The following is a 25,045-nucleotide window of genomic DNA, read 5'->3' on the forward strand; positions in this document are numbered from 1 at the left end:
ACCCCTCTCCCTCTTCAGAAGATGGTGGGTAGGGCTGAAAGTTCCAAGCATCTAATGTTTCTAGTAAGCAACCCCCCTCCAAGAGCCTACCAACAGATGTCTCATTAGAACAAAAGATGTTCCTATCACCCAAGAAATCACAAGGGTCTCAGCCTGACCAGTGGGGATCAATTGGTTGAACATCAACCCACAAAGTGAAAGGTTGCCCGTTTGATTCCTGGTCAGGGCACAACCCTGAGTTGTGCACCTGGTCCCCAGCTGGGACGTGTGCAAGAGGCAATCGATTGATGTTTCTCTCACACCTTGATGTTTCTCTCCCTCTTTTTCTTCCCCTCCCTCTAAAAATAAATAAATAAAATCTTTTTAAAAAATTACAAAGGTGTTAAGAGCCATGTGTCAGAAGCCAAAGTCAAGACCAAGTATTAGCAAGAACTGGGAGCGGAGACCAAATATAAAATTTGTATTATTTCATAACCTATTAGCACCTATCTACCCATGGACTTCCCAACACTAAGCCTGAAGAAAGTGCTGTCTGTGTAAAAGAAAGTGGTGGGACATGAGGAGTGGGATGGAAGAAGGGGGGAAGAAAAGCTGAGCAGGACACAGAATCCATGAACTCCCCAGGGTGCCAGATAAGCAGGTCTCTGTTTAAAGTCAGAGGAAAGTAAGAACTCTGTGTCCCTACTTTGTAAGCCTGTTCGTTTCTTTGCTTTGGTGGTTTTCCAGCTGCAAGGTTTTTGTTTTGCCCTTGGTTACCTAGTAAAGTCACTGTTTAAAAAATTCCAAACCTGTTTAAAGTAAATGAAGAAGAAAAGGAGAATTGTCCTTCTCTAGACATGGCTAACAGGAATTTCAGAAGGTCTGGACCAGAAGGGCACTCTGGTCACAGTTGTGGCACCAATTGCCAGCCAGGAAAGACCCAGCAAGGCTCGAGCAGGAGAGAGACGGCCTCTGAAGACAAGGAGCCTCAGAGCTGACTGGAAAATCCCGTCAAGGGACCGGGTTGCCCTCTGCGTAACGGCTCTTTAAGACATCCCAGGTGATTGAATCGGGACATTTTAGCCTGCCTCGAGATTGTTAGCTACCTTCTTAGTTTTTAAGAAATTATTTAAATTCTGTATTTGCTGAATTTTTTCTGAGATGCTAAAAGAGTTGCTGGTGTTTAGTATACTGCTAGAAGCAGGAAGAAAATGATTACATGTTTAAAGAACCAGTTAGACAGTTAGAGAATACATTTAAAATACCTAAAAGTAACTGGCTCCCCTCTTAGCCCAGCATATTGCACCTGTAATTAGCACCCAAAGGCTGCATGAAAGTTTGGCTTCAAACCTGCAAAACAGACCAGTCAATGCTGGCACCTTGCTGATGGGACACAGGCTCTGTGTTGGGTGGGGGTTGGCGGTCACTGGAATTAAGAAGTATAACTTCTGGGACATTTCCTGAACAGTGTCCCAGAATTAGAAACCCAAAAGCGCCAGGATTCTGCAAACGTCTTCCACTTGCTGCCGTGCCTGCAGAGGTGAAGCTATGTGGCAAGATCTCCTTAGAGATTCAATATCTCCTTGGGCCCTTGAGTGTCTGGGCCTGACGGGAGGGTACTGGTGAGAGTGATAAAATGGCATGTGTTTGCAGGTCCCTTGGTGTCGTAAGACCCTTTACCAAATGGTGTCCATAGCACAGAGGGGCAGAACCACAGCACTTACATCAGAAGCAAACCCTCTTTCTCTCAGGAAGGAACTTGAAATCATAATAGAGGTAATCAGAAAAAAAAATTGCTTTTACAATTGAGAATGTAACCCTAAAGAAAATGAGCAGAAGAGCCACTAATGTAATAAACACCAGGATGTCTTACACATAGAAAATAATAAAAGCAATACTAAAATCAACATGACAATCCAATGAAATTTAATTTTAACTGCGGCCCACTTTGGAATCACAACCATGTTTGTTACAAACACTTTTGTTAACCATTTAGCCCCTCATTTTAGCTCTATGTCCTCCAAAGCACTTATTTGAATGTCAAGTTTTATATAGTATGCTTACAGTAGAAAGCACGTTCATTAAATTACACTGAAATTTAAATGTGAGGGTTTTTTCTCATTTCTAGTGAAAACTTTGATTATAAATACGGCGGTAAATATGAGCCCGGGGAGACGCCTTGCACTCAGGATCCGGAGCAGCACGGAGGCGGTAAGTAATAGCTCTTCAAGTCTGCAATAAAAATGGCCTCCAATGAAACTGCATTGCAAAAAATGGGAAAGAAACAGAATGGGAAGAGTAAAAAAGTTGAAGAGGCAGAGCCTGAAGAATTTGTAGTGGAAAAGGTATTGGACCGACGAGTAGTGAATGGGAAGGTGGAGTATTTCCTGAAGTGGAAGGAACTCACAGATGCTGACGATACTTGGGCACCTGAAGAAAATGTAGATTGTCCAGAGTTAATTGAAGCACTGCTTCATTCTCAAACGGCTGGTAAAGAGAAAGATGATACAAAAAGAAAGTCTTTATCTGACAGTGAATCCGATGATAGCAAATCAAAGAAGAAAACAGATGCTGCTGATAAACCCAGAGGCTTTGCCAGAGGTCTTAACCCTGACCGAATAATTGGTGCTGCAGCCAGCAGTGGAGAGTGAATGTTGCTCATGACATGGAAAGATTCAGATGAGGCAGATTTGGTGCTGGCAAGAGAGGCAAATATGAAGGGTCCTCAAATTGTAAGACGAAGCCCAGTAATTGTTTGTGTTGCTTTATATATATATATATATATATATATATATATGTATATATAAACCTGGCTCTTGGATTTTTTTATTTATTAGCACGAAGAAATAACTACATTCTAATAAAAATCAAGTCTGATAAAAAAAAATATAGATGAGCCCGGCTGAAAGAGAGGGGATAATCAGACACAGCAGACGACGCCTGTCTTGAGGGTGACGGAAGTGTCTGCGTCCCTCAGAAACTGGCACAGAAATGGTTACTTCCTTGTCAGAAGACCAAAGGTCAAAAAGAACATTAACGGAAAAGATTTCACTGTTGACTGTGCTTGAAATAAAAGCAAAGATTGTCTGCTAACTATTTAAAGTTTCCTCCCTAATTAGCCCTGGCTGCTGTGGCTGGGTTGGGCGTCCTCCCGCAAAGCTAAAGGTCACCAGGGACTCCCTCCTAGGATCACGTGCCTGGGTTGCAGGCCAGTCCCCAGCTGGGGTCCAAGCAAGAGGCCTCCGACCCATGCTTCTCTCACACGTCAATGTTCCTCTCCCTCTCTCCCTCATTTTCTCCCTCCCTTCCCCTCTCTGAAAATAAGTAAAATCTTTTTAAAAAGTAATAAAATAATAAAGTTTTCTCCCTAATTAGACATTTAATCCTACGCCTACACAAACAAAACTTTAGAGCAAATTTCTTGTAGCAAAATAGAAACAGTAACCAAAGTATATTTCTAACCTAACAAATCAAGCATTTTTCTCACTTAATTGCATCTCCTTTCAGAAATAAATCTAAGGAGATATATCCATATTTCAATGGGAATAAAAAATGATTGTTATTGTCCCAAAACTGCTACAATATGTTACTAATAAAATTAAGGCCTGAGAAATGTTTATTAATCAATCTAATAATTAAATACGTAAATGTAGCAACCTGAATTGGATTTTTTTAATTAAGATTTACATTTGAAAACAAATTTCCCTCTCTAACACACAAAAGAAAATATGTAATGAAAATCTTTCCTCTAGATAGAAAAATAACATATCTCTGCTCTTTGACTTTTGTTTTAAAGTTGCCATGAATGGGAAACCTTGAAAGTTATTTGAAGTCACTGTGTTTTTTCATTATAAACAGCATTTTTTTGGAGGGGCATTCTTATGACCCAGTTACGAGGGTAGCGATCAGTTTTGTACTGCTAGACCATCCTCAGTAGCAGGACCACAAACTCAGGGGAAACAGACGGGCCTTAAGCTGGTAAGTAGTGTGAAGGCAACACTGTAACCACCGCTTACCATTCTACTGTTTGGGGTAACTATTTCTTGGCTAAAATCTCAAGAGCTCTAAAAATCAGTTCTATTATTTCAGTAAGCACACAGCACATGCAAACTAGTAAAATATAATAGAAAAAAATCTGTCACGTCAAAAGCAACCAATTTCTCAGTTTAGCATAATTTATAGCAAACGTTGAAGAATACAAATACTCATTGATAAATGTGCTAAAAATTTCCTCCCAGGAACCGAGCCACAAATGTATAACCCAGTTACTAGATCAAATTTCTGGAACACACACAAGCTCTGAAGATGAAATACGCATCTCCTTTCCAAATGGCCATCAGAGTGTTTTGTTCATTTTTTATCGTAAGTACATTATTCACACCAAAGTACATGTCTACTTAGCAGTAAGCTCCGTGTTTGAAATGTTGTAACACAGAAGCTCTATATTTGAATTCAAAGGTCTAAAATGAAAAACAGACCTCTGCAAAAGGTACAACTTCACCAGGGATAACTGCAGTTAACACTGCTGCATGATATACAGAAAAGCTGTTGAGAGAGTTAATCCTAAGAGCTCTCACCACAATGAGAAAATGTTTTCCTTTTTTTTTCTTTTCTTTCTTTTCCTTTTGTCCTATCTATATGAGAACATAGATGTGAGCTGAACCTAATGTGGCAATCATTTCACACTACATGTAAATCAAATCATCAGGCTGTGTACCTTACACTTTAAAAAATAAATCAATTAATAAAAAGCATGTCAAATGCCCAGGGCCAGCCGCTACTGTCCAGAGTCCGGCTCCTTCCAAAGGAGCAGCAGTGGTGCATGAGCCACAGCTTAAATGGGAATGTTATATCTTATGGCAGCAATTGGCAAAATTTTTCTGTACAGGGCCAGAGAGTAAACAATTTCAACTCTGAAGGTCATACGGTCCCTGAAACTACTCAACTCTGCATTGTATCACCAAAGCAACCACAGCCAATATGTAAATGAATAAATGTGGCTGTAAGCCAATAAAACTTTATGGACCCTGAAAACTGAATTTCACATAATTTTCACATAACATAATATATTAATTTTCTTTTGCTATTTTTTCAACTATTTAAAAATGTAAAAACTGCCCTGGCTGGATAGCTCAGTTGGTTAAGAGTGCCATTAAGATACGCCAAGGTGTGGGTGCAGTCCAGGTCAGGGTACATACAAGAATCAACCAACGGCCCTGGCTGGTGTGGCTCCAGGGGCTGAACGTGCCAGCCTGCAAACTGAGGGGACACCAGTTCAGTTCCCTGTCAGGACACAAGCCTGGGTTGCAGGCCAGGTCCCTGGTTGGTGGCCTGCAAGAAGCAGCTGATGGGTGTTTCTCTCGCACATGGATGTTTCTTCCTCTCTCTTTCTCCCTCCTGTTTCTAAAAAACATGAAGTCTTTCAAAGAATCAACCAATGAATGCATAAATAAGTGGAGCAAGTCGATATTTCTCTCTCTCTCTCTGTTTCTCTCTCTCTCTCTCTTCCTCTCCCTCTAAAATCAATAAACAAACTTCAAAAAAAAATTGTAAAAACCATCAGCAGGAATGACCTGGGGGCCACAGTTTGTCTCCCTGGCCTAGAGCACAGTTTGCCTAAAATTTGTGCCTATCCCCCCACCCCTGACCATTTACATAAAGTTACAAAGTTTGTGCTTTCTCTTTTAGCAATACATTCTTTTTGCTTCTTTAGGTCTCAAATGACCAGTCTGTTTCTTTCCCATAGGTCCTAAAAGTGCAACAGAACAATGAAGAGGTCAAGAAAGATAAGGAGCACGGCTGGAAGAAAGGGCACAAACGCCTCTGGAGTAGCTTTGCAGCTACGTGATCTTCTGCAAGTTAGGTAACCATTCCAAATCTCATTTCACCATGTATAAAAAGAGGATCATGGTATCCAACCACTGGAACGCATTTCTGAAGGTGACTCAGAAATGAGCAAGAAAGGTAGAACAAAAACTAAAACGTGGAGTGCTTGCTCCAGGAGTGCATATACTAAAACTGGAATAATAGAGAAGATTAATATGGTCCCTGTGCAAAGTTGAGACACAAATTTGTCAAGTATTCTGTATTTTCAACCAAAATGTGCGTGTGTGTGTGTATGTGTGTGTATAAAACACACCATGGGGAAGAGTTGCCAACTACAGTTCAGAAACAAGGCCTTACCGGATGATTCACTGTGAATTGCTAGATCATGGTAGTGTATAGGTCCCCAGGATAGAGGAAAAAAAAGCTCAGTGAACTTAATTAAAATCCTGGGAAAAGAAGCAGCTAACAATCTCACTGACTGCATGCCACTTTTCATGTTTCTGAGTGGGTCAAAAACTCAAGAAAAATAAATTGAGACTCTTCTTTGTGTCCAAAAAACAGGGAAGGTACTGTGAAGAGCACAAGATGAATAAGACTCAGTCCTTCCTTCAAAGAATTTATAATTTATTAAACATAAACATCTATTATACAAAGCAGTTATGATTTGTATAAACCAACTGCCTCAAGAAGTTCAAAAGAGAGCCAAACAAAAGATAGTAAGAGGAAGAATTTCCTAGGAGCTAAATTTAAATAGAATTTCAAGAACAGGCACACAAAGAAATTTGAGAGCACAGTTGTCCCTCAAATCTGCAGGGAATTAGTTCCAGAACCCTCACAGACACCACAATCTGGGGATGCTCAAATCCCTTACATAGAATGGTGTGCAGCAATGTATGCAAACTATTTCCAAAAATTTGAAAATAAAATCAGCCTTTTCTTGTGAAACAAACAAAAAAAAATGTATGCAGTCAGCCCTCTGCATCCCTGCATTCCCACCTGCAGATCAAAAACAGTTTTCAGTCCACAGTCAGTTGATTCTGAGCATGCGGAACCCTTGCATATAGAACCCGTGGATACGGAGGGCTGACTGTACTATAGGATTGTAGGCTACGGGGATTCTTAATGCCACTAGACGTTACTTAATTGTTCTCCAAAGATGTTGTCCTCTCATCAACAGTCCGAAAGTTCTCATCCTTACAACACTTAGTATAGCCAGAGTTCATTTTAAAATGCTTTAGCCAATATGATGGCTAGAAAAGGGTATCTCGCTTTAATTTTCATTTCCTATCCTAACATTGTCCAGCGCTGTTTCATCTGTCTGTGTTTTTACTATGAAGTAAAAGACACAATCTGTTTAAGGATAATAAGATGTGTGTGACTGGAGCCCAAGACAGAGAAAGTGCATGAAGGACAAACTCTCTCTTCCTTCCAGAGGTTTCTCCAGAACCTTGCTCTTTCTCTCCACCCCATAAATTGCCGGTTTACATCAGCAGATAGGGACAAACCTCTCCTTTCCTCCTTGAATGTGCCAGAGTAAATTAAAGAGTTTGTAAATGAACATGGCTGAAAAATACTGGTCTTGACAGAAACATCTGAAACCATTTCCTCCATTTTTGCCCAGAACTTGGTTTCTGCCCAATTTATATTATAAAATAGTCAAGGTGCCTTAGAAAACACACAAAAATGTTGATTCTGGTCTGGAGACCTGGTTGCAAATGCCTGGCAGGAATATAGCCACTCTTCTCCTCTCATCCGAAGGGTAGAAAAGTGCAGGAAAGATAAACCAAGGTATGAACCTGATTTTTTTGACACTCATTTAGGAGGGCGTTGCCACGAAAGCTCCCATGGGGATATAATTTTACGGTAAAATTCCTGTAAATAATTTTAGGAGAAAAATTATTGCTTTTTTCCAGAATCTCTTTTAGATTTTTTCCATGCTAAGAACAAAGTGGCAACCAAAAAGAAATAAAAACAGTATGCAGCAGAATGCTCAGTGAATATAACAAAAAGCAATGTTCTCAATTCTGGTCAATACATAGCGTCAAAGCTAGGAAAGAACTATATTCCAAATTCTCATTAATGTGATTCAACAAGCACATTCCCCACTACAGCAGAAAAATAGAAAATCACTATAAATATTTGCTTTCAAAAAAGAGTTGCTATTATCATTCTAATACTACTATAAGCTACATTGCTTCAAATACACATAGATTTGCCTCTTCCAGTCATTTTCAACCCCTCAGGGCATATCTGGCCAATTTTCATTTTAAGACAGTTTTTGTTCTCATACCTGGAGGAGGGTGCTCCTAGCATCTTAGTGGGTTGAGGCCAAAGGTGCTGCTAAACACTTCCAATGCATAAGACAGCCCCACAACAAAGAATTATTTGGCCAAAATGTCAACAGTACCAAGAAACTCGAAAACCACTTTTGATATATTTGGTCAGTCACAACACCTTCTCCATATACTGCGCAAATCCTTTTTTGTGTTTTTACCTTTCTTGGAATAATAAAGCATAATACACCAAAAATGTTGCATAGCTTCTTCCATCTTCAATATTAAAATGGCTGCGCAAAAATTCACCAATTTTGATTGTCTTTTTTAAATGCATGCCAGTGTGACAGCTGTCACAATAAGGACCTAACAAAATTGTTTCGAATGAAGTTAAAGACAACTAAGCACTACTAGAGTAACTGACTTTTTGGCCAACCCAACACATAAATAAAAATTTCCAATTTAGTAGTTTTTACTTGAAATATTTTAGGGAGAAAGAATATAGTGCAGGATTCCAGCCATGTTATCAAACAGTGTTCCAACTATATTTGTTAGCTTATCACATCTACCTACATTAAATTCATAATCAAACTGGCTACTGCTGGTTCCACCTATTACAAATTAATATTTTCCCTGCATTTTGGTGATAACTGATTTCCCCATGCCTACTCACCAAAAGCAACTAGTCCTCAGATTTCAGCAGTAGGCTTTACATAGTCATTTTCTAAGGAAATCATTCACATCTGAAATTCCCTTTCCTGATGTTACAGCCCATTAAAACTTGATTGTTCAGCTCCATGAAACTCAAAAGCCAAAGAGGGGAGGGAAAGATGATTTGGACTGTAAACTTAAAGGCAGTAAGGAAGAAATGCCTCCTACAAAAAGTAAAGGGTGTTGGTGATTAAGTGACATAAAATAGACAAAGGCTGAAGAGGTTCCTCTAAAAGTGCAAAGCCATCAGAGGTTACTTTACTTCCCACTAAGATTCCTTGGGTGTTTAGCAAAGAAAGTCATTTTTCTGGTGGATTTTTTTTAAATGTCTCCATTTCCAAGTTTGTGGAAGGCATTTATTTACTTGTCTATGTGCTAGCTATTACACTAAAAGAAAACTTTCAAGTTATGGAAAAAATCAGTTCACATTTAAAAGAACCACACGGGGTTCAAAAATCCATTTCAGCCCTGGTCAGGTAGTTCAGTTGGTTAGCGCATCCTCCCAATACTCCAAGGTTGCAGGTTCCATTTATGGTGAGGGAGGGCACATACAAGAAGCAACCAATGAATGCATAAATAATCGGAACAAATCAATGTTTCTCTCTTCCTAAAAAGAATATTTTTAAAAAGAAATTCATTTGAAACCATCACATATATCTGAAATAAAGAAAAAGCATTGTGTTAACTAATAGAAATCCATCTGAATGTTGGTTTCTCAAGCTAACAAAGTAGGAATGTAGAGTTGGGCAGCTTAGCCACTGAAATTTTCTGAGACGCTTGAAGATGTAGACAAAACTATTGCTACATGGATTAGTTACACTCTACACAAAAAGGTCAACTTTGGAGTGTAAGCCTGAAATAGAAATTTGTGTCATTGTGTTAAGCAAAATTCAAGCAGAAAAGTGCCCTACGTACTTACCAAAAAATGCCAAATGATCCTAATCTTAAAAAAAAAAAAGTATAGTAGGGCATTTATATGCAAGACAGTTTCAGGTAATTGAGCACAGAGTTAAAAATACAAAAATGGAAAACTCCAAGGACACCTCATATGTGACAATTGGCAGCAAAATATGTTTAGACAAAACTGTGGTGAGACTGTCTTTAGGTAAATGTAAAAAGTTTTGTTTTACATGAACTTGACTAGACTATTAACTGCAGTTCCAGCTTCTGAAAACAAGAACCGGCACCAGGTTTAGGAAAAGAGTGGCTAAGGGAAGAATCTGTGTGTCTACAGCTTCCCCTCTAAATCCCCAAGGAGGAAAGCTGCTGCCTAAAGGTATTGGGTAACTAGGCAGCCTTACTGAAAACAACCAAGGTTTTGAGCGTTGTTTTTGGCAAGAGGTAAGTGTTACCGGCTGCTTCCTGGGGCGCTTGGAAGGAAAGTGTCACCATCAATCAGAAAGTACACTGAGCCCCGTGTTTAGGTCACAGAAGGAGTGCTGCCTCGTCCAACACGGATAAATCATGCCAACTCAAGGAGGAGAAAGGAGAGTTGCAGGAAAGGTGTTGGTACCCTGTGCCCTGCAAAACCAAACAGAAATCCGAACTTGTACAGTAAGGAAATTGCTGTGCTGTCAGGTTACAGAGAACTCCAGAGCCCGGGAGGTCCGGCGCTCCCACTCCCGTGGGGACCAGCATTGTGGTCCTCGGGCAGAGGGGCAGTCCAACCCACTCTCATCAGCGGGCTTGGGGACCGTCAAGTCTGCACTCACCTCTGCGACGCTGGGGAGGGACGAGCTCCCCACCTACTCCCTGGCAAGCCCCGCGCCAAGGGCTGAAGGATGGTCAACTGCCCCCTAGGGTGAGCCTCACGGGAGAGGGACGGGTCGCGGGAGTGCTCACCTGTGGGGATGCTGGAGGGCTTCTCCAGGTCTGCACCTAAGCAGGGTTTCCAGAGCTGGATGACCAAGACCAGCCATAGGAACTGAGGTTTCACTATGCACAACCCCATCTTCGGCCCCTGGAGGGCCCGCGCGGGCTAGGGCACCCGCAAGACCCTGCAGCTCAGAACTTCTCGCGAGAACCCGCAGAGCCCCCTGGTTCCGCCCCAGACGCAGACTGCGGAGATTGCGGCCGGAGGGAGCGAGCGAGCGAGCGAGCCAAGTGCGCGCTGCTAGCCCGCACCCAGAAACAGGCCGTCGGAGGCGCACTCGGCACTGTGAGCGAATTATAGGCTTCCCGAGTGGGAGGCGACAGGGCGGGCCGCGCCGCGCCCCAACTATTGGCCGCAGCTGACCCGGCGCGTCGCTGCGTGCGGGCCCCGCGATCGCCTCCGCTCGGCTTCGCTGCCCCACGTCTGGGTTTGTTTGCTCAGCGCCGGCCTTTTTAGGGAACTGTCTGCGGCTACGTGTGGAGGCTCACGCAGGGATCTGGCTGGAAGCGAGAAGCCTGTACTTCAGTTTGGGAGTGGGCCTGGGAGAGTGGGGAGGAGCCGCAGGCGTCTACGGGCAGGCGGCGCTCCCCCTCGCTTACCTCTGCTGCCCCAGCCCCAGACGCTTTCTTTCCATTAGCCTCCAAGGGTGAGAAGTTTCCCTTCTCTGGGCTTGGATACTACCTTGTGAGAAGTGGCTGAAAATCCTCACCAATGTAGGCTGAGTGGCACCTAGGCAGACTCTGGCATTGAAATGGATCTCCCACCCCCACCCCTGTTAAACTCAGGGGTCACGTTTCTTCACCCAGCCAAACAAAGGCTCTGTTTTTGTTACTCTAAACTGAAAGTTTTTATTATCCCGTGAACACTTCTTCCTCTTCCTCCAGTGCCAGGAGAGTCATAGACTCTCTCCAGTAATGGCTTGTAAATCCTGCGAAATTGGAGCCCAGCGGTGTAACCTGGGGCTGTGCCTTACAAGATCGTCCTTCAGTCCACATGGAAAATTACTCCCGGAGATGTCTCAGCCATCTCTCGGCTTCTTGGCACGTCCTCCCCTGCTTGCAGTTTTGACTCCTGTCTAAGCACATTTCATTTTTCCGTATTCTCATAACATTTTAGCTAGTCCAGTATTTAATCTGTTAGGATGAGCAGGGCAAAATGCAAATTAAGGTGAAAGCGTGAAGATACTGCCTTATATATTTCATGACATGAGCTGTATTATGGGACAAAAAGAATCATACTGGCAGTATGGCAGTATTTTGTATGTAATCTACTGATTTGAGCCAATACCATTTCCAACTCTGAACTTTTGAAGTGAAAAAAAAAATTATTGAAAAATGTATGTTCCATTATAATCACATTTTGTCTACAATTAGCATGGTATCTAGATGAGAGGAGCACGAAATGGTTGCACAAAAAAACAGGTGGAAAAACCTGCAAAGAAATGTTCCCTGGGGTGTGACATTTTAGAAAAAGAATCATTTCCTGTGCTCAGAACTAAGCCAGTTGTTAACTGTTTTGAAGGTTTGGTCTCAATATTTTAAAAGGAAAATTGGAGAAAGTTCAGAGAGGAGTAACAAATAATTAGATGGAAAGTATGACCTGTGAGAAGAATGAAATGAGGTTTGTTCAGCCCAAAGAAGAAAAATCTAAGAGATGGATTCCTTCATAACATCTCCCAATGTGTGGCTAGCACCACTCTGAAACTAGGCAGTAGGCAAATAACATTAGTCCTTTGAGTCTGAGGGCTCTGCTGCAAATGGCTGGTCTTTTGGCCAGATCTCTGCCTCCAAAGCTCCAAACTTGTCCACTGCACCCGAACTCTGCCAAACTCCTTGAACTGGACTTCTTGCTTTCCAGCTTGCCTGGTATCTTTAAGAACTTGCATGGTTAGAACCTAGCTTTCTGCCTTCCTTTCATGCCCTCATGCGCATTTATAGCCTCTCCACATCACAAGTGTGTGTGTGCTTCTGCTGCAAAGTCCGCCAATCATTGCAGGTTACCATAACATTCACCCTTCTGTATTGAGTCACAGGTCAGGGCTGTAAGAATTGTCTAAAGCAAGTTTTTCTTTGGGGTTTTCAAAATAGCCAGACATATGTATCACCATCTGAAAGAGCCCCAATTCTGAAATAAAATCCTTCCTACCTTCTTGTATTTCCAGCTGTCTGCTGAATATCTATCTCTCTTTGGACATTCCACTGGCACAAAGTCCAAATGTCTTTTAACTCATCAAATCCAAATCCCACTCAGTTTCCTCATCTCTATTAATGATACTGCTGCTCTCTGACTCACATGGCCCCACTACACACAGAGCGTTAACACCAAATCCTGCCCTTTTTTCCCTTCACATTTTCTCTCCATCTGTTTCTTTCCATGCTCACTGCTACTTCACTAATGCACTTCCGAATATACCCTAACTGTGCTTTTTGAATTGTCTCCTTCCTGTATACTCTCCCTGCCCCCAGTAATATAACATTGGATACCACAGCTAGAGTCATCCTACTCAGATATCCTTTTGATTACTTCATCCCCTGTGGGAGGCTGCTCTGCGTGGCGTGGGCCCAGCTCCCACAGGGAGATACACAAGACCCACGCGCACAGATAGGTTTTCCCGTGGGGAGTCAGGCCTGCAATGTACCTAGGCCACTAGGAGGCTTCCTTTTTGCTAAAACTCCCTCACCCTGAATTAAGGACTTTTACTGCAAAGCAACTTCCTAAAATCCATGCTAAACCTTCCAAGGATGAGTGTAACCGGTTCAACTACTTTTGCATTTTCATTTGCAAATATCCCTCTTCTGTGATGTGATTACCAGCATCTTCCCCTTACTTTTCTATATAAGGTAACCACCGAAAGCGAGCCTGTGGAGCCTGTGCATAGTTAATGAGGACCTTCTTGTAATGTGAGCAGTAAGACAATAAAAGCTCATTGGAGGTAGAGCCAAGGTTTTGGCTCCCGTGGGAGAAGAGCCATGCTGTCCCTTTTCCTCCACAGGACTTGGTAATCCATGTGAATGTTTCATATTCATCCATAATGACTTAGACCCCATGAGCCAGGGTCCACATCAATCCCCATACTTGAAGATTTCATGAGGAATTTGGAAAAAATTCAAATTCCTTAACGTAAAATTCAAATTCCTTTGCTATCAAACCTAATCACTGCTACCTATATCCTACATCCAGCCAAGCTGGTTTTTTAAATCTCCCAAAGGCTGCCATTTTTATTCCCTAGAGTTTGGGTAACAGTCACTGTCTTGAATTGGGTTCTTCCAGAGGCCAACCCTGAACTGAGACTTAAAGACCAGCAGGTTGTTGGGAGTTTGAAAGAAAAGGGTAGTTGAATATGAAGTGATAAAGAAAAGGGATGTTAGCTGGTAATGGGTGCCTTGTTAAATCCAACACAGCAGCTGACTAAAGTTTGCATCGTTCATGTTATCTATCTAAAAAGCTTTTCGCCAGACCTCTCCTCCTTTTTTCATTGGGCTAACTTCAGTCAGATACCGCCTCCTACAGGAAACCCAACTTGAGTGCCTCCCCCTACCCTAGACTGAGGCTGGCTTAGATGTCCATGTTCCATGCTTTCTAACTCTTTAAACAACCTCTTTAGTTTTTTAGCAAATTTTTGTTAGTTTGTTAATTAGAGGAGGGGAATAGAGCAAGATCTATTTTTTTGGCCCATTGTATACTAAATAACTGGCACATAGTAGCATGTATTCATCCATTTGTCCATTTAAAAAACATTGCGTGCTGGTGGGGGTGGGGCTCCCTGTCAAGATTGGTGCATAGGCAGACATGTGTTGCATCTCTGTACAACCATATCAAAATTACACCTAAAATATAGAACAACCATCACTCAGAAACTTCAGAAATCAAGTTGAATGGAAGTCTGACAGCTATAGAATTAAAGAAACCACATCCATCAAGACTGGTAGGAGGGGCACAAAAAACAGCATAAGCCAGTTTCTCACCACATACAGTGGCTTGTCACGGCCACCGACCAGCAGTGACCTCGGAATGCTACGGATGGCTCGTCAAAACACGAGAAAAACATACACAGAGACAACCGAGTCCTGTGGAGAAATAGGGATGAAACAGCCACCCTCCCTAGGGGAGAGCGCCCCGTTCTCCAACCGCCCCCCCCCCCCCGCTAGCAGGCTTTTATTGGGTTCATTTACATAAGAATTCAAGTAAACCTCATTACGCATTGCCAGGAAGTAAGGGTCAAACAATAGGTAACAAGGAAGTCTGAGAGCCTATTTTGAGTCAGGGTCAAAGAACTGTAAAACTCTAAAGAACAAACTTACTTCTTCCTTGGACCCTTATCATTCAACTGAGAGCATTCTAAACAAAGCAGGTTTCACAGGATTTTACATATTCTTTCTTAGGCCTGATCACCCGGGGAACCTGCCCTTTCCAGCAGAACTGCACCACCTTCTGTCATTGTTTCAGGCTTAGGTGGAGCAAGGGAAGTAAGGCAGCCAAGAGATTAGAAGATTTTCTCGCAGACAATGAGGACTCAGGCTATGTTAAAGCTGAGGGGCAAGGGTCCATCACCCCCTTTTGCTGTAGCCCCCAAAGTCCTTCCTTGAGGGCCTCTCACGTGACCGTGCCTGTCTTAGATCGTTGCCCCCTTGGGGAATTTTACCTGTCATTGGCTAACCAACCAAGCATTGGGGGCCAGTTATGGATGAAGTACCAGAAGCAGTGCTCCTGCCAGGGAGATAAGCTTGTCTCCTTGGTGGCTTATGGTTCCAAGGTCGTTCCCTCAGCCTTAGCCTAGGTGAGAGTTATAGCTTCTGATACCAGGCAGGGAGGTTCCCAGCATCAGCTAAAAATTCAGGAAGGAGCAAGTAGTCCCAGCCCCACCCCAAGGCCCCTAGCCCAGGGTTCCAGTACCAGGAAGATCAGTCCCCACAACTCTGGCTGCAAAAACCAGTGGGATTGAGAAATCTGGAGCCCTAAGCAGTTCCTCTTAAAAAACAAAACAAAAAAACCCACACATGGACTCACCTAGTCAGACTCACTCCCTCTGAGCTCCAGCTCCAGGGTAGCAGCTTAAAGAGCATCAGAGGATACTGGGAGAGGCTGAAGTGTCTGACATTGGGGCAAACAGAGGCCATTGTTTCTTTTCTGAGTCCCCACAACAGAGCCAAAGTGCTGGCCGGCTGTTGCCATATTTGGGACGCCATCAACCTGAATAACACTGTTTGATCTGGATCTGTCTTAGAGATCCCCAGAGATTCCACCCCACTCAACTTATGGGCCCACCCAAACTGCTTTTCCGTATGAATAACTGGTCTTGTATCTTGCTTTACAGCTTCCTAAATACTATCAAGCAAGCAACAGCTGGCTTCAGTGAGCTCTAGGCTGGGCACTAGCAGCAGCCAGATTAGTTTCACAGCTTGGCTTCAACTGGAAATATCCAAGCCCAGCACAAGTAGCAGCCTTCTCAGATTGCTTTATAGCTCTGGAAGAGTGGCTCTGGGCAACACACAGATCGGGGCTGACCTTGGCCTGCACCACCCAGGAAACCCCAGGGCCAGTGCACCCAGTAGACAACTACAGACCACTTTGGAGTACCACCACCCTGACCCTGCTCAGCTGATCCTCCTCAGAGGGTGGAAGTTGGTGGTCAGTGGTCACAGCCAGTCCTTGGAGCTGACTGGCCTGAATAAATTCCTCCCATTGATCTGCCAACAACAACCAAGTCTCAACTACAAAAGGAGGGTATATTCAGTCCACACAAAGGTCACACCTCAAGTACCCAGCTTGGGTGATAGGTGAGGTTGTGCCACTGAACCCTACAGGACACCTACTACATTAGTCCACACTGCCAAGACACAGAGTCAAAGCAGCTCTACCTAATACATAGAAACAAACACAGGGCTACCACCAAAGTGAGGAGACACAAAAATGTGGCCCAAATGAAAGAACAGATCAAAACTCTAGAAAAAAAGCTAAACAAAACAGAGATAAGCAAACTATCAGATGCAGATTTTAAAACACTGGTAATGAGGGTGTTCATGAACTTAGTGAGGACCTCAGCAACACAAAAAGGATCCAGTCAGAAACAAAGGATATACTAATTGAAATAAAGAACAATGTACAGGGAAACAACAATAGAATGGATGAAGTGGAGAATTAAATCAATGATTTGGAACATGAGGAAGCAATAAAACAAACATGCAGAACAAGAAGAAAAAAGCATCCAAAAATTGAGGCTACTATAAACAGCCTCTGGGACAACTTCAAGAGGTTTGACACTCACATTGTAGGGGTACCAGAAGGAGAAGAGAAGAAGCAAGTAATTAGAAGTCTATTTGAAAAAATAATGAAAGAAGACTTCTCTAATTTGAAGAAAGAAATAGATATGCAAGTCCAGGAAGCACAGAGAGTTCCAATCAAGTTGGACCCAAAGAGGACCATATCAAGACACATCATAATTAAAATGCCAAGGGTTAAAGATAAAGAGAAAGACTTACATGTAGCAAGAGAAAAACAAAGTTATCTACAAAGGAGTTCTCATAAGACCATCAGCTGATTTCTCAAAAGAAGCTTTTCAGGCAAGAAGGGGCTCGCAAGAAATATTCAAAGTGATGAAAAGCAAGGCCTACACCAAGATTTCTCTATCCAGCAAAGCTATCCTTTAGAATGGATGGACAGATAAAGGGCTTCCTAGACAAGGTAAAGCTAAAAGAATTCATCATCACCAAGCCCTTATTATATGAAATGTTGAAGGGACTTTTATTTAAGAAAAAGAAGATCAAAACTATGAACATTAAAATGACCATGAACTCACAACTATCAACAACTAAATCTAAAAAAAATAGAAATAGCCGTAGCTTGTATGGCTCAGTGGTTTGAGTGCTGGCCTGTGAATTGAAAGGTCATCAGTTCAATTCCTGGTCAGGGCACATGCCTGGGTTGCAGGCCAGGCCCCCAGTAGGGGGCATGCAAGAGGCAGCCAATCAGTGTCTCTCTCCCTCTCTTTCTCCTCTCTTCCCCATCTCTGAAAATAAATAAATAAAATATTGTATTAAAATATTCTTTTACAAAAAAGTAAATAAAAATCAAAACAAAAACTAAATAAATAACCAGAACAGGAACAGAATCATAGGTCTGGGGATCATCTGGAGGGTTATCAGCTAGGAGGGGGAAGGGAGAGAAGGAGGAAATGGTGTAGGGATCAAGAAGCAAAATTGGTAGGAACAATATATACAGGGGTATGTTAAGAACAGCACAGGATAGGAAGAAGCCAAAGAACTTACACACATGACCCATGGCCATGAACTAAGGTAAAGGGGGAATGCTGGAGGGAAGGTGGGCACAGGGTAGAGGGGGGCCAAACAGGAAAAATAAATGGGACAACTGTAGCAGCATAATCAATAAAATATGCTTAAAAATTAAAAAATAAAAAACATTGTGTGCCTACATGCATACTACATCTTAAGCACTGTTCTAGAGTCTGATAAAACAAATATATCCAAAAAACAAACATCTCTGTTTTTATAGAGCTTTCCCTCTTATATAATGAAAGATAAATATATAATGGTGAAAATGGTAGAGAGAAAATAAATCAGGAAAGTTAACTACAAAGAACCAAGAAGAAGGTCACTGACACTTTGATTTGTGAGTCCAAAAGGCCTCACTGAGAAGGTGATGCTTAAGCAAAGACCTGAAAGTGGTGAGGGAAAGAAGTGGTTTCTGAGGCCAGAATATACTGGGAGTGATGGAACTAGGCAAGGAGGAAATGAGCAGGAGTTCACTGCCAGTAAAATTAGCAGGAGATGAAACCAGGAGGTAAAAAAGGAGGGGAGGGATAAACATATAGCAGTGTGATTCCAGTAGAGCCTTGGTAAAACTCTGGCCATGAGGACATTAGTCTAAGTGAAATAAACCAGTCACAGAAGGACAAATACTACACGATTCCATTTATATCTAAAATGTTCAAACTAACTCATAAGAGCAAAATATAGAATGGTGGTTGCCAGTGGCGGGTGGAAGGAAGGCAGAAGGAGCTACTAATCAAGAGGTACAAGATTTCCACTATGGGAGATGAATAAATTCTAGATCTGCTGTACAACAGTGTGTCTTTAGATAACAATAATGTATTAACAACACTTAAGAAGTTGTTCCTACCACAACTGAGAGAGAGAGAGAGAGAGCGCCATTGGGATGGTTGTAAGCAGAGATCAGTGACTTGATCTCATGTAGTGTTGAAAGGGTCACACAGTCAGATGCTGGGTTAGACTAAGACTAAGGGACATGCATGGGAAAATTAAACACAAGACCTGAGACCACCTTGGAGGTTAATGCAGTGGTCCAGAAGACAACAGTGGTTTCATCCTGGCTGGTGGAAATAAAAGCAAGTCAGCTTCTAAATAGATTTTGAATGTAGAGCCAACAAACTTTGTTGGAATGAATGTGGGAGTAAGAGTAAATATTCAATGAATATTTGTTGAATGAATGAGAGATAAAGACTTGGGAACATGTGTTAATAGTTCTGCAGATGGAAAGGGAGGGAGAGGTTAAATGAAATAGATAAGAAAGAAAGGCAAACAGCCAAGGGCTAAAACTAAGAGAAAACAGACCCTTGGGTTGTGGGGATGCAGTGGAGGGAGGGAGTAGGGGCTGGAGGAGTCAGCAAAGCAGACTGATAAAGTCAGGCAAATAGAATTCTATAGAAGAGAGACTTACGAAATAAGAGGAAGCATGAGAAAAGGCCATTGAGGATAAGGATTTGAGATCAAAGTCTTAGATGGAGCAGAAAACCACACAGCCTATAAGATACAAACTAGAGAGAGGGTGTAGAGGACATTGTGAAGCAGAGCCTCCATTCTGCGACTCTTCCTTCTAAATCGGGCCTCTCCTGCTGATGTCAGTGGGGTGGCCCTTTGAATTGCAGGTGAGGAAGTTTCCATCAAGAGGAAGGCACTGTCTATCCAAGTGTATGAGAGGCTTACAGCATTCTCTGTGAGTCTCAGCACTTTTTTCTTTACTCTTTTAAGCAGAACTTGAAGGGAACAATTTCCCAGGTGACTTTTTACAATAGTAGGATATCCAAACAAAATTGGTATGAGAAAATAAAAGTGAACTAACTGCTTAACATAGTAAACAAAATATATTTCTTCACCCAACTTATGCCAGGGTGGCAAAATCTCAAAATGCTCCCTAGGACAACAGTTTTCCAGCTTCTTCTATGCATTTGAAATTAAGGAAGGGATATAAGGAAGAAAACAGAAGAGTGGGGTGGCAGTGGGGGGGAAGCAAGGTGGGGGCTGTATTGTAGGATAGATAAGATTATGTGTTCTCTTGAGGATGGTTATGGGTTACCTCAAAGGTATGTTAATCTAGATGCACAGAAACAATGCACAAGGCTTGATTAAGGCACAAACCTTTTACTAAAGAAGTTATCTGCATCCATTGATAGACCTTCAACAATCTGACATTACCCTTTTAGTTTGCACTAGGATGTGAAAGAAAAAAAATCACTGCACCTTGTCTTTGCAGCAACCCAGATGGAATAGGGGACTACACCTGCAGAGAAAGGAGAAAAAAAATGAGGGAAAAATAAAAGAAGTTATGTCTGGGATGTGACTACCCACCATGACTTGCCTGTTTTCCATAGAACCCATTTTTCTTTTTTCCTTTTATTCTTTCTTCATTTAAAAATATGGAACACTTCACAAATTTTCATGTCATGTTTGTGCAGGGACATGCAGATCTCTGTATTGTTTCAGTTTAAGTGTATGTGCTGCCCAAAGTGAGCACTAGGACCCCCCTTTTTTTTGTTGTTGCCCACACCCCCTAGGTAGATCTGAATTGTGAAGCCCTGTACCTAATAAAATTATGTCAGTTGTACAACTAAATTCAGCCAGATCCAAAGTAAGAGTAAGCCAGGATAATAACAAGAGCCAGAGTGAACAGAGTATTCCAAAGATGATCCTAACAGATGTTTTATGACTAGTTGCACTGATTTGGATAGAGCTGTCTAGTCCGTGAGTCACTCTAAAAGGTTAGCAGAAGTTTGTGGCTTCTGCGCTCAGTCTTCTAAACACATTTTACAGACGTTCCAAGCTATGACACATTTTACCGAAATTCCAAGCTATGACATATTTGTTGGTGTTAGAAATGCACAAGAAATAGAGGCAGGAGGGACCAGAGGATCTGATCCAAGAGCCTTTATTTGATGCTGCGCTTATGGGCGGGATGATGGGTGGGCTGAGTCTGGATTGAATGTAGCCCCTGGGGAAGGCAAGAATGGATTTTTTAAAAGAAAAATCATGGGGCTTGTAGGGGGATAAGAGAGGGGTTAGTCTCTTGTTCTTCTGGGCAGGTGCCTCAGCCTTCCAGGATGTGAGCAAGGACAACGGGTTAGGTAAAGGGCCAGGCCAGGCTGTTCCCAGGGTCAGTCTGACCACCATCCATTGTGGCTGGCTCCAGATGTCTGTTCTGTGCGGTGAGAGTTTCAATTAAGCCATGGGCTATCAGTTGAGTCGGGATCAGTGGGTCGTGTTCAGTGGGCTGGGAAATTGGCCTGACCCCTTTCAGTTGGCAAATGTGACACCAGTATGACATTATGATTAACCAAAATATAGTACTATCAGTGTAAGAAACGTCCAAACCTGTAACAATTTTTATGATTTTACCTGAGCCAAACTGACAAAAATTGCTGGGAAGAAAAAACTCAGTGGATTGAGGAAATGCTTTAGAAAATGAAAATTTTGCACCTTACTTTATATATTACAATCAAAATGAAACCAGAAAAGACCAGCATTCATGCTGCCTGTCACATATCGAGCCAAATAAGCAAAGATAGGGATTGAATCTTTATGGGTGCTTATTCAGATGGCCAATGATGCGGTGAGTTCATACCCTAATGGTCCCTCTTACATTTTCTTTCAGACCAGCCTTTTTATAACAGAAAACAAAGTGCAGTGAGGGGTTTTGAAATTCAGGGAAAACTAAATTTAAAAAACCACAGGATTTTTGCTCTGGGCAGTTAGCTGTCCCCAGGCAGGAGTCTGTCTTTCCCTGGAACACAATGGCTCCAGCTGTGCCCCAGGCAGTGGTCTTTAGCTGTGCCCCAGGAGGCTGCTGTCTCTCCCGGAAGTGGTGGGCCTTATCTGAAGTTCCTGAAACAATAGCTTTAACACATGCATTACCTACTAAGCTTATTAACTATTTAGCTTAAACTAAAATTCTCCAACTCTTGAGTCCTCTATCAAAAAGAGGAAGTATAATAGCCTTACATGAAAGCCATTGGTAGTGGATTAGGAAGGTGGGAGAAAGCAAAGTGGAGGAAACCTCTGGGATTGGATAAAAAGGTAAAATGATAGACATCTACTTCTTGTACAGAGTTGGGTATAGGACAGTTAACAGTCAACAATTAACCCAATAACAATGAGGGGATTTGTGTTCTCTGCTCTGGTGCAGTGGTCGCATGAGGAGTCTGGAAAAGGGAAGTTACCTTGACATTCCAAAGGTATGTTATTATAGATGCAAAAAGACATTATATAGGCTCAATTAAGGTAAAGATTGACTTTTCTCAGGAAAGTTTCTAGCCTAGGAGATCACTACCTTACTCACCATAAACTGCTGTTAGTTAAAAACCTTTAATTTCACACAATCCTATGTGGTTGTAACCATGCAAACTGGGGCTCAGCCACTTGGCACCTTGAATCTACATGACTCAGCAATTTGTGTTGAAGAAAACAGGATTTTATTAACAGGGTCCCAAACTTAGGATTCGGAGAGCACTCCTGCTCAGAGCCTTCCTCTCCCACAAAACCAAGCACTTCCCATGCTCCCCAAAAGACGACAAACCAAAACCATGCCCCATATCCTTATCTGTCCATCAGCCAGTCACACATACAGACCTCCATCCTCTCTGGAATGTTCACTTCTGTGTTTCAGAGTCACCACCCTCTCACAGGGGCTCCCTTCTTGGGTACACTGGTCTCAGTCTCCATGGAGAGGTTCAGGAAACCACATGCCTTGTTACACTATCCCAGAAGCAAGACAGTGACTTCTGTGTACATCCTTCAGGAAAGCAGAAGTCTGTAGCTCTGTATTCCCAGTGACATTTCAGCTCCAGGAATCTCTCATGACTCTGGGTAGCCAGGCAGGTCCCCACAACTCCATCAGCTCTGTCGCCATCTTCTTCAGGCACACCTCTGGGCAGACTTTCAGGCAGGTAGAACTTGTGAAGACTGACCTTCAGACTGAAATGGGCAAAGCCGGTTTTTGTGCTGCCTGTCATCTACCAGAACCAAGAAGTAGAGACAAGGATTGAATCTTTATGGGTGATTTATTCAAAAGGCCGGTGACCTGAGAAGATGCCAGTTTTGTACCATAACAGACCATCTTCAATTCCATTTTAAACTGGCCATTTTTATAAGGAGAAGAAAAGTATAGGTAAGGGGATTGGAATTCAGGGGGAAAGTTAATCAGATAAAAAGCTGCAGCATTCTTTTATCTGTGTCCTGGGTGGTGGGCATCTCACCCTGGAGCACAATGGCTCAGATACCATCTTGATTGTTTGAGTCCTCCTGAGGCACAAAGTTAGACTGCTTATGGTCTCCTGGAGTCAAGGTGAGTCATACCTTTAGTTCCTGAAACAATTGCTTTTTACATACTTTGATTACTAAGCTTATTAGCTATTACCTGAAACTAAAGTTTTTCCAACATTTGAGTCCCCCATCAAGATCTGCCACTCTAATTTTAAATGTTCAGCTTAGAACTTCCTGCATGACCTAATATCCAGCTCTTCCTATGGTGTGTTACTGTCCACCACTTTTGTCAGCTCCCCAGTATCTTTGCCTCTCTTTAGGCTGCCATCTGTGGTCAGGGCAAGAGTTCCCAAAAATGCATGAGCATCTAGGGAGGGCATCCTCCCTCACACAGTTCGCATAAGTGCTGTATGAGCTTCTGTATGAGCTTCTGTCCCCACCCACTAACTGTTGGGAACTGCCCTGCCTGGTATCAGAAGCTGTAACCCCCACCAAGGCTAAGGCTGAGGGAGTGGCCTTGGCCCATAAGCCAGCAAGGAGACAAAAGCTTATGTCCCTGGCAGGAGCACTGCTTCTGCTGCTTCATTCATAACTGAACCCCAAAGCTTGGTTGGTTAGCCAATGATAGGTAAGATTCCCCAAGGGGGAACGACCTAAGACAGGCACGATCACGTGGGAGGCCCCCAAGAAAGGACTTTGGGAGCTACAGCAAAAGGGGGTAACAAACCCTCGCCCCTGGGCTTTGACAGAGCCTGAATCCTCATCATCTGGGAGAAAATCTCCTTATCTCTTGGTTGCCTTAGTTCCCTTGCTCCACCTAAGCCTGAAACAATGACAGGGTGGTGCAGCTCTGTGCTGAAAAGGGCAGGTTCCCCGGGTGATCAGGCCTAAGAAAGAATATGTAAAATCCTGTGAAACCTGCTTTGTTTAGAATGCTCTCAGTTGAATGATAAGGGTCCAAGGAAGAAGTAAGTTTGTTCTTTAAAGTTTTACAGTTCTTTGACCCTGACTCAAAATAGGCCCTCAGACTTTCTTGTTATCTATTGTTTGATCCTTACTTCCTAGCAATGAGTAATGAGCTTTTACCTGAATTCTTATTAAAATGAAACCAATAAAAAGCCTCTCTGGAGGGGGAACAGCGAGTTCTCCCCACCAGGGAGGGTGGCCAAGCAGCGCACTCGCATGTGAGGAGTGGCCCTGTTGTTCCTATTCCCCCACAGGACCTGGTTGTCTCTGTGTATGTTTTTCTCACGTGTTGATGAACATCTGCAGCCGAGATGGATACTGCTGGCCGGTATCCTCCACAGCTAACCCCCTCCCCCAGGGCTATGTCACTGGTCACTGCAACTGCATGGTTTCACAGTCACTTACACAATTCTGATGAACCTTACACAGGTTCTGAGATCTTCCTTTCAGAAAGGCGAGGGCTGTTAACATGCCTTTGTTATGTAATGTACCTTAAAGCTATACTCATCTATCTGTGGGCATTTCCCTCCTCACCCCCCTCCTACTTCCCTGCAGGATTTGGGGGAATGGTGGGCCACCCCTCCCCCTGCCCTCAAGTGACCCATGCTCTGCATCCCCTTACAACGTTACTTTAGGTCTCTGAGTTTGTGAGGTCACCACACAGGACTCCCTGAGCTCATTATGCTTAGTTGTGGTCCTCTTTTGTCCACAATATATAAAAAAAATATGTTCAACAGTAGATTCTAATGATTTTTTTAAAAATATTTATTTATTTGTTTATTAGAGAGAGGAAAAGACAGGGAGAGAAACATCAATTTGAGCAAGAAACATCAATTGGTTTACCCTTGTACATGATTCAGCCAGACCAAACCTGCAAGGTAGGCATGTGCCCAGACCAAGAATCAAAC

At 42.7% G+C, this 25,045-nt stretch overlaps 1 protein-coding gene, 3 non-coding genes and 1 pseudogene across 6 annotated transcripts in view; 3 read left to right on the forward strand and 2 right to left on the reverse strand.

Annotated features, from left to right (window-relative positions):
• Positions 1-10,930, reverse strand: part of PLOD2 (procollagen-lysine,2-oxoglutarate 5-dioxygenase 2) — a 91,750-nt gene extending 80,820 nt beyond the window's left edge. For all 3 annotated transcript variants that reach the window (XM_028504437.2, XM_028504436.2, XM_036017882.1), the window contains exon 1: positions 10,632-10,930. In XM_028504437.2, the coding sequence (XP_028360238.1) occupies positions 10,632-10,740 (109 nt within the window). In that variant the 5' untranslated portion in view covers positions 10,741-10,930. The remainder of the gene's footprint in view (positions 1-10,631) is intronic.
• Positions 2,131-5,827, forward strand: LOC114490659 (annotated as a pseudogene).
• LOC114491194 lies at positions 5,968-6,072 on the forward strand. Its single transcript, XR_003684003.1, has one exon. It is a non-coding gene; the product is annotated as a U6 spliceosomal RNA (small nuclear RNA).
• Positions 10,931-20,073: 9,143 nt separating the features above from the next.
• Positions 20,074-20,198, forward strand: LOC114491228. The gene has a single exon (XR_003684033.1). It is a non-coding gene; the product is annotated as a small nucleolar RNA SNORA31 (small nucleolar RNA).
• Positions 20,199-20,326: 128 nt separating this feature from the next.
• Positions 20,327-20,430, reverse strand: LOC114491185. The gene has a single exon (XR_003683997.1). It is a non-coding gene; the product is annotated as a U6 spliceosomal RNA (small nuclear RNA).
• Between the last annotated feature and the right edge of the window lie 4,615 nt (positions 20,431-25,045).

This window comes from Phyllostomus discolor, chromosome 2 (assembly GCF_004126475.2).
Source record: "Phyllostomus discolor isolate MPI-MPIP mPhyDis1 chromosome 2, mPhyDis1.pri.v3, whole genome shotgun sequence".
Classification (NCBI taxonomy): domain Eukaryota; kingdom Metazoa; phylum Chordata; class Mammalia; order Chiroptera; family Phyllostomidae; genus Phyllostomus; species Phyllostomus discolor.